Source organism: Solanum dulcamara, chromosome 11, assembly GCF_947179165.1.
Source record: "Solanum dulcamara chromosome 11, daSolDulc1.2, whole genome shotgun sequence".
NCBI lineage: Eukaryota > Viridiplantae > Streptophyta > Magnoliopsida > Solanales > Solanaceae > Solanum > Solanum dulcamara.
Window position 1 is genome coordinate 43,145,131 of NC_077247.1, and position 10,717 is coordinate 43,155,847.

At 29.5% G+C, this 10,717-nt stretch overlaps 1 protein-coding gene across 1 annotated transcript; it reads right to left on the reverse strand.

Moving 5' to 3' along the window:
- LOC129872600 (uncharacterized) lies at positions 1-1,371 on the reverse strand. Its single transcript, XM_055947544.1, has 2 exons — positions 1,068-1,371; positions 1-911 (listed from the first exon to the last, which is right to left on the reverse strand). Exons 1-2 carry the CDS (start codon positions 1,369-1,371, stop codon positions 1-3), a joined length of 1,215 nt encoding a protein of 404 aa, XP_055803519.1.
- Between the last annotated feature and the right edge of the window lie 9,346 nt (positions 1,372-10,717).

The window sequence follows — 10,717 nt, forward strand, 5'->3', positions numbered from 1 at the left end:
TCATTGAGACTTATTTGATTTGGACCTTATTTTGATGCCACTTTTGCAAATAGCATTATCAGAACTTGTTGTGTTATCTTGTTGCTTCTTTTTCCTATTTTCTTGCTGACCCCTGGTAGAAAGAGCCCTCCTTTCCTCCTCTTCTTTTTGAACCTCATCATATTGGTCAGGATCTTTCTCATCCTCAGAATGTGTGACTCTGTATTCATCTGTTAGTTCTTGTGGAGTAATTTCCTTGTTAAGGGCACATTTTCCAGTATTCGGTTTCTGAATTTGCAAAGCTGTCACATGGATGCCTGCATGTTCCACCACCAGTACATCATGTAAGCTCTGTTGTCCTGATTGCATTTCTTTAATAATTTTCTTCTTCAACGCATCCCTTTTCTTCTTACTAAGTGCTAATGTAGACTTGTTGTTAAACGCCTGAGGACTCTCATTTTGCCTTTTTGGATCCGGAGGTTCCTTATCCATTGTGTAGCAGTCCTCTTCTTGTTGTGAGTATTCATTGTATCTCTCCTTTCTGGTTACAGTTGTAGTAGTTACCTCTGTGGTAGCAGGAGCTCTAATGTCTTTCCTATGGTCAACCAAAGTACTTTCCCTCCCTCTGGTAACCCCTTCCTGCAAGTTAGTGGGTTTCTCCTGTGTTCCCCCATCCTCACCTCCATAAACTACAACAGCTACATCATTCACAACATTAAAATTAATGGGGGAGCCATGAGGCTGTGGGAGAGATAAGTCAATACCTGGCTCCTTCATTTTTGTAATATTGCAGTCATCCTCAAGTGTATCATTTGTGTCAGCATTTAAACCAATAATCGGGACTTGGGGGTGTGGGAGAGATAAGTCAATACCTGAATCCTTCCTTTTTGTCATATTGCAGTCATCATCCAGTGTGTCATTTGTGTTAGCATCTAAATCATTAATGGGGACTTGGGGGTATGGGAGAGATAAGTCAATACCTGAATCCTTCCTTTTTTTTTTGTTGCAGTCGTCATCCATTGTGTCATTTGCATCAGCATCTAAGCCATTAATGGGGACTTGGGGGGATGGGAGAGATAAGTCAATACCTGTTTGCTTTGCTAGATTCTGCTTTGATTGAACATTCTTTTGTTGTTCCTTCTGTCTTGGTTTTTTCTGAATTTGCCATTCTTGTTGTTCCTCCTTGTTTTTGTTCCTATTTTGGTGTTGTCTCTGTCTCCCAGCTTGATTTTCTTTTGTACCTGCATTAGTTAAAGATATATTATTCTCAGGCATTTGTACAGTGGTTAAGGGACATACCTGTTTGTCATCTTCTTTCCTGGTTTTATTATTCCTTGCTTCTTCAGCTTCTTTCCTTTCTTCATCTCTCTTCTTGACATTACATCTTGTCATAGTATGTGGCGTTTAAAAAGAATTGCAACAATTGTAGGTAGCAAAATGACGAGTCTTACAAGTAAAAGGAGAAATAAAGAAAATGAAAGATGCCCATATTCTTCTATATTTAATTGACAAATTCCCCATATTCAGCTTGGTCAAATTTCACATTGATACGTCTCCGTTTCGTATTTATTGATAAATTTCCTTTTCAATTCATCATTGCATTTTATATCAATTTCTAATGACATTTCATTTGTGGGCTCAATAAATCCTATTGGGACAGTTGAACAACTTCCTGGAAGTTTTCCTAATGTGGATATAACGCTTTTATAGGAGTAATTAATTAAAAGGAACATGTTTTCTTGTATTAATTGTCATATATAGTTGTGAAATCATGGTTTTATAATACTTTCTTTATTCCATATTAACTGAATTTTTAAAACTTGTTCAAAATAGTTGAATTGTTCAAAGTTCAAGAGAAATATTTAAATTTTTTCCCATGTTTACCCTTTGAAGTTTTGTAATTTTCTAGGAGTTAAATTATACTACTTACAAAGTTATACTCTAATAAGGGACTATTTGTATTTATGATTTCACATTTAATCATCTTTATAAGACTGGTTAAACAAAAGAATAATAGAACAAAATATGATTCAAATTTTGTCCTTTATGAAATAGAGGGAGTACTTCTTTAACATTTCATGTACTAGATTAATATATTATACATGCTGCATGCAGGGTAATAATATTTTCTTAACAATATTGTAGTCCCTTAATTAAATTTTGTGTATTAAGTGTTAGTTTTACCTCAATCCGTACGAGAGACTTATTTTAAGGAAAATCCCAAACAGAAGGGCCAACAAACTATTTATAACTATGAAATTGTGAAATTAACTCAATGATTTAATCAAAACTTTATTGGTTGATTAATTCAGATTTGTATCGTGAATTACATATATAGTACAAGATTTTAGAGCTTCCCGTCGAAAATAACTCAAATAGATGTACATTACGACACGATTGATACATACCAATTGTGGTAGATATATCTTTGACCTTTATTATAACTAATTATGATAAAGGTTAAAAATTGAAAGAAAGCATTTATTTATGGAGTGATGAAATTAGATTTCATCAAACAAAATTTCCAATACATAAATCTCCATTTCACCATTTAAATAAATGGTTAGATATTATTGAATTAACTAAGAAGATCAGGCCTGGTCCTTTCAACAGCCAAGCAAGTGCTAAGCAATTTCTTACTACCCTGATAAAAAGTTGCAAATTCAATTGGCATTTGTACTTTTTTGAATTCATCCTCACAATCATTCAATCTTGACATTGCTGATGATATTTTAATGTTTGCACTTTTAGTCTTGTCACCTGTTTTTAATAACTCTTGTACCTCTTTCAATGCCTTAAGTGCATCATTATATGATTTTTTGCACCCAGTCCTAATGTTAGCTTTTAATTTTGCATCCGTAGGTGACAATTTTTGTAATAAATTAGCCATTATTGGCTCTGCCAATTTTGTTTGCATAATTGTCTTTGATAACACTTCTGTAATGGCTTTTTGCCATGTATCAGCTACCTTTACAACTTCAGAGCAAAATGGCTTGTCTATAGCTTTTACACAATATGGGCTCACTTTGCGTGCTGCTGGATCAACTTGTGCATTTGTTTGGATTGATACAAATAAAAGGAAACTTAGGGCCAGAGAGACCAATGAGAAAGCGACCTCATTTCTATTAGCCATTTTTTTTTCTTTTCTATATTCACTTTTGTTTTTTGTTGTCACTTTTGTCTATTGGAGATGATGGTCTTCTCTGGGTTAAGTTTGAAATGATAGAGAGGTTACAAGTATATATATAGGAGTATGTTTCGAATGGATGTTTGAAATATATGGCTTGCATTATTTTTCTCTTTTCTTGTTGAATTTTCCACCGCGGAATGGAAACATTTGTATTAATTAGGAGTAGTGGCTTATATTTGTTTTTCTTCTTCATATTGCACGTTTCACCACCTCTTTGCGTAAAACACGCATCCTCTTTGTGGTATATATATTTATAGTTTACTTAAAATTAAAATATGGTGGTGGGGGAGAGATACCTACGAAGAAGGGTCAAATTGTTTCCTCACTTATTATATAAGAAATGTTTAATTGGAGAGTAAATTTGTTCCATTTCAGAAACAAGTTCAACCCTTTATTCTATATAATAATCAATATAATTTCGTGCCTTGAAAAACTATTAAATAAGTATCTACTATCATCAGCTTCACTTGACATTATGTAAACATTAAAAAATAATATTACGAAACATTTTATAACATATAATATTAAGTTTGTAACAAGGGTATGTATGAGTCACTTTTATAAGCTTCCGGACATTCTTTTAGGTGGAGATAATCAAGTCAAAATCGCTGATAAAATTTTAGGTTGGATTGTGGTTCTTTTTTCCTTTTTTTAGGCCAAAGTAGGCTGGACTGTCTTAAGGACAAATTCAAATATATACAATAAATTAATTAGTTTACAATAAACATAGTCTTGTTTTATTTGCATAAGAAATATTCAAAATCATAGAAAATATACAGTGACTATATAATATAGCTTGCCAAAAGTTGTACAAAATATACAATGTACAAAGAGTTAGTAAGATTCTCATTTAATATGGGACAGAGGGAGTATGTCACCCTTTAAACATAATATATATAATGTCTTGAAAAATGTGATAGAGAAATACTACCTCCGTTCCATATTAAATGGTCATCTTACTAACAATGTTTGTCTCATATTACTTGATCATTTACTAAATCAAGATAGAATTAATTAATTTTTTATTTATAGCCACTAAAATTATTTCAGCGGGAAAATAGTAATTTTTTAGTAGTGAATACTTCCTCTATTCCATATTAGTTGAATTTTATAAGGTAATGCACATATTAAGAAAAATATTCAAAGACAAAATTTGAACTATACCTTCCACTGTTGCCCTTTGTAAAATCATAAATATAATTTTTCAAGTAGTGTGATTTATCTCCTAGAAAATATAAAACTTAATAAATGAAAGGGAAAATATGGAAAAAGTTTCAAACATCTATCTTAAATATTGAACAATTCAATTATTTTGAACAATGAAAAATCTCTTAGAAATTCAACTAATATGAAATGGAGGGAGTAATATTGAACCAATGGTAGTAATAACAATGAATACATAGATTGAAAGGATATAAGGACATAGGTCGTGTAAATTGATCAATTGTTCATTCAACAAAAGATCAAAGTTAGTAGAAACCAAAGTTGTGGTTTGGCCCATTTTGAGAGCAATGTACAAGTGAAGGAAAAAAAGAAGAAGCAACCAATTAAATATGAGGTGTCAAAATAAAAGAAAGAATGTGAAACTCTTCTCCTCCACTGATGTTAATGTTCATGTGCCTTATTTGACATCTTGTTGTTTTGGTCCACTGTCTTTTATCTTTCATTCTCATCCTTTTCAATAATGCTTACTCATACGAATCAAATACAAATTAATAATTGACACTATGGTCACAACTTTCATAAATGAAAAATCGTATGGATCGCAAAGTCAAAAACACAAAATTATGTCAGTTAAATTGGTTCTAAATTGTCGTCTGAGTTTCGTCAAAAGATATTTAAAAGGATGGTTTTAGAAAAGAAAACTATTGGATGGAGGTGATTAGGCAGAGCATGATGCAGTTTCAGTTTATCGTGGACATGGCCTTAGATAAGAGGGTGTGTAGGACATGAATTAGGATAGAAAATTAGTAGGTGGCAATGTGTTGCCTTTTTGTTCATTCATATTAGTAGTCATAGTATATATTGCTAGCTTCTGTAGTTTTTTGTACCTCGATTATTGTATTGTTTTGTTGTAGTATCCATTCTGATATTATCTGCTATATATTTTTGTCACTGTTTGTTTGTTTCATATACTTCCCTTTTTCAGAGACTGCTTTGGACTGTTTTCTTGAGATGGGGTCTATCGAAAATAATCTTTTTACCTCTAAGATAGAAGTAAGTACTACATACACTCTGTAAGACTTTGTAAGACTATAGTGGGCATGTTGTTGTTTTGTTGTATGTTAAAAAAAACCTCTCTTATTTCAGTTTTTCCATTTTGCTTTTGAATATTTAGTAACAAAGAAAACAACCCTTAAACTCGAGATGCATATGGGAGTTTAAGTAGAAAATGAAAGACAACAAGTAAAGTAGAAACTCGATATGTATATGTATTTTCGTGTTAAAATTTTAGCTATGAATTTCACATAAACATAAACGTCATTAATTTATTAACAACTTCAACTGAAAATGACATAGAATTGGAGATCAATAAAAGCACTCCTTATTTAGTCATAGTTGTATGTTATTGCTGAAAGCGATAAAAATTAAACATACTAATTAGCTATCAATTAAAAGAATTGAATCGAAGGAAAAAAGTTTGAACTCTATAATCTCTACTTAAGAAAATCCAAGAGATATTCAATTGAAGACATTCAAGGGTTCTTCCCAAGGACCCAATTTAAGACCATGATCGGGCACTAAAGGGGAGAGTCCCAAAGCAAGCCTTATCAGAATTCTACGGAAAATCGGACAGAGTTTATCCTGCTTTTGAGCGTATCCAAATTTTTCCTGTCTCCAAAATTCACAACACAACCAACAAAATCTCTAAATTAAAGAACTATATTAACTGAATTTCTAAAACTTGTTCAAAATAGTTGAATTGTTCAAAGTTCAAGAGAAATATTTAAATTTTTTCCCATGTTTACCCTTTCCATTAATGAAGTTTTGTAATTTTTTAGGAGTTAAAGTATACTACTTACAAAGTTATACTCTAATAAGGGACTATTTGTATTTATGATTTCACATTTAATCATCTTTATAAGTTTGATTAACCAAAGAATAATAGAAGAAAATATGATTCAAATTTCGTCCTTTATGAAATAGAGGGAGTACTTCTTTAACATTTCATGTACTAGATTAATATATTATACATGCTGCATGCAGGGTAATAGCATTTTCTTAACAATATTGTACTCCCTTAATTAAATTTTGTGTATTAAGTGTTAGTTTTACCTCAATCCGTACGAGAGACTTATTTTAAGGAAAATCTCAAACAGAAGGGCCAACATACTATTTATAACAATGAAATTGTGAAATTAACTCAATGATTTAATCAAAACTTTATTGGTTGATTAATTCAGATTTGTATCGTGAATTACATATATAGTACAAGATTTTAGAGCTTCCCGTCGAAAATAACTCAAATAGATGTACATTACGACACGATTGATACATACCAATTGTGGTAGATATATCTTTGACCTTTATTATAACTAATTATGATAAAGGTTAAAAATTGAAAGAAAGCATTTTTTTATGGAGTGATGAAATTAGATTTCATCAAACAAAATTTCCAATACATAAATCTCCATTTCACCATTTAAATAAATGGTTAGATATTATTGAATTAACTAAGAAGATCAGGCCTGGTCCTTTCAACAGCCAAGCAAGTGCTAAGCAATTTCTTACTACCCTGATAAAAAGTTGCAAATTCAATTGGCATTTGTACTTTTTTGAATTCATCCTCACAATCATTCAATCTTGACATTGCTGATGATATTTTAATGTTTGCACTTTTAGTCTTGTCACCTGTTTTTAATAACTCTTTTACCTCTTTCAATGCCTTAAGTGCATCATTATATGATTTTTTGCACCCAGTCCCAATGTCATCTTTTAATTTTGCATCCGTAGGTGACAAATTTTGTAATAAACTAGCCATTATTGGCTCTGCCAATTTTGTTTGCACAATTGTCTCTGATAACACTTCTGTGATGGCTTCTTGCCATGTATCAGCTACCTTTACAACTTCAGAGCAAAATGGCTTGTCTATAGCTTTTACACAATATGGGCTCACTTTGCGTGCTGCTGGATCAACTTGTGCATTTGTTTGGGTTGATACAAATAAAAGGAAACTTAGGGCCAGAGAGACCAATGAGAAAGCGACCTCATTTCTATTAGCCATTTTTTTCTTTTCTATATTCACTTTTGTATTTTGTTGTCACTTTTGTCTATTGGAGATGATGGTCTTCTCTGGGTTAAGTTTGAAATGATAGAGAGGTTACAAGTATATATATAGGAGTATGTTTCGAATGATGTTTGAAATATATGGCTTGCATTATTTTTCTCTTTTCTTGTTGATTTTTCCACCGCGGAATGAAAATATTTGTATTAATTAAGAGTAGTGGCTTATATTTGTTTTTCTTCTTCATATTGCACGTTTCACTACCTCTTTGCGTAAAACACGCATCTTGTTTGTGGTATATATATTTATAGTTTACTTAAAATTAAAATATGGTGGTGGGGGAGAGATAACTATGAAGAAGGGTCAAATTGTTTCCTCACTTATTATATAAGAAAGGTTTAATTGGAGAGTAAATTTGTTCCATTTCAGAAACAAGTTCAACCCTTTATTCTATATAATATTCAATATAATTTCGTGTCTTGAAAAACTATTAAATAAGTATCTACTATCATGAGCTTTACTTGATATTATGTAAACATTAAAAAACAATATTACGAAACATTTTATAACATATAATATTAAGTTTGTAACATAAAACATTGATATTAAGAAAATACCATAAGTAAAAATGTTAATATTATAACACTATGAGATGAAAAGAATTATAACAGAATTTGGTACCTAACAAAAATAGGTAAAAACTTGTATTCACAAAAATTTCAAGGCCAAAATTTTTTACGACCATAGAGATTTTGCTTTTTTTCTTATTCTTCTTTTTGGCATGCCATTTTTGTTATATCGTCGTGATAAAGACCTCAATTTGATGGCTAAAGAGAAGATGTCATCATTTTTGTAAAGACAGCAAACAACTACTCCGGGTAGAGCTTAAAGAACGGTTACATTTAATCTATTTATCTTAAATCATCTTTTAAAATTTAATTATTACCTTTCGTTTTAAAAAGAAAAAAAATGATCTATTTTCTTGTTCGACAACACTTTAATTTTAATTTTTCATATGACATATTTAAGATCATATACTAAACAATATTTTGATATATTTAATATAATTTTAATTTAAGATCATAAAATTAAAAAATCTTTTTTATTTTTTTTATTGTATCAAATTAAATTAAGTTTTTTAAATGTAGGAAGTAACACTTAAAAGTAATTATTATAAAATTTCTATCCACCTATATTTGCTAAGAAAGTCAAAAATGTAATTAAAAAAAGGTAGGCATAAAGAAAGAAAATCATTAAAAATCTCATTATAAAAGTCAAGATTCTTAATTCCACTATAGTTTCTTTTCTTTTTCTAAAAGTTTTAAATGAATAACAAATAAATAAAACGTAAAGAAGATTACGGAATCAATGACGTGTTCAGGACCCAACAAAGGGTGGTGACAGCATTTGCTTCGTCAGCTTAACTACTTCACCCTTTTACCGACACCTCACAAGTCACATTTAACACCAGGGTCGACTATCATATATACTAATGGAAAAAGGATCGAATACCGATATAACCCTCGTTATAAAAGTGATTCATATATATTTTTGTTATTACATAAATGAATTATATTTATTTTTTCTTTTTATAGAAGTGAAAAATTAATTTTAAATTTTTTACTAAAAAAAGTAATACATATAGGAAAATATTTGATCATTCTCGTACATAATTTATTTTTTTGATTTTTTTGATTCAATGGTTAATTTGAATTTATTTATTTTTCTCACTAATTTTATAGTAAAATTTATTATATATGCCTCAATTTTTTTATAAATACAAAAACTAAATTACAATATAGCAACAAAAAAATAGTTTAAAATTTTTTTCTTATTTTTTTCTTTTTTTCCATTCACACTTTTTTTATTTCTCTTATATTTACACCAAAGAATGAAAAAAAAAATAGGAATTAGAAACTCAAATAATGATAATCAAAGAAGTCAAAAAATAATTCATGTGTGAAAAAGATTATATATACCTGTAAACTTTGCTTTAAAAAATCATATGTATGCGTATATATATTTTTTATTATTTTTTACTTTTTCGAAAAAAAAATATATGGGCATACATAAAAAAATTAAAAAGCAAAAAAATATTTTTTTTTCACTTCCTTAAGATGAAAAAGGTATATGTGAACTATTTTTGTAACAGTGGAGGTATATGTGAGCAATATTTATAACGGTGGTGGTATATGTCAGTCATTTGTGTAACGACAAGGATATATATGAGTCACTTTTATAACAAGGGTAAATCAACTCTAAATAACAAAATTAATAGATATATCAGGACCTTTTCTCCATACTAATTCGAATCGGCTCGGATCAAATCGATCCAAATAGTTCATTTCCATTAGATCTTTTTTTTTTGAGAAATTAACTTAAATAACAACCCACTCTAAAATATAATAGCTTATAAATATAATGTATATCGACATATATTATAATTTCTGTATTTCAATTTATCTAGTTTGACTCGACCAAAAGGGTAAGAAATATGATAAAATTTTAAACCAAAAAAGTACACTATTAAACTATTTGCTATAATATGAAGAAACTTACCTCTATTTTCCTTTAGACTTAACTATGAGTCTGTTTGGATGGGCTAAAAAAAAGTAACTTTTATGTATGAAGTGCTTTTAGAATTTTAAAGTGCTGAAAGTTATTTTTATAAATAAACAGTTGAGTGTTTGGATAAAAGTGCTTAAATGAGGAAAATTATGTGAATTTTAGGGTTAAAAGAATAAAAAGGATAGTTTGGGAATTTAGTTAAAATATAAGGGATATAAAAGTAATTTTCATAGTCAAAGAAAATGACTTTAAAGAAAATGACTTTAAGCACTTAGAAAAAAAAAAGTTAGGAATCCTAACTTTTCATTTTTGACTGACTTTAAGAACTTTCTGGCTTAAAGTTAGCATTAGGCAAACACGTCCAAAAGCTGAAAAGGGGCTTTAAGTTAATTTTGACCAACTTAAAGCCAATCCAAACGGGCTCAATGTATTTCAATTCTATACTCTTCCGCCTTTTACTCCATTTATATATCACTATTTTAAATTTCATGTTTTATAAGAAATTAGGTAAGTTTACTATTATATTTTTATTTATTATTTTCTTAAAGTTAATTTTAAATAAATAAATATAAATTAATTTATTTTAATTAATAAAATTAATCAAAACATGAGTTAATTATTTGGTTTTTTTAAAATTCGTCAGTACTTTGTATATTGATTTTATAAAATGACAAATATTAATAAATATGTATATATATATATATTCGAGAAACGGATGGAGTAGGAAACTTCCTTGAGACACGTGGGTCCACTTC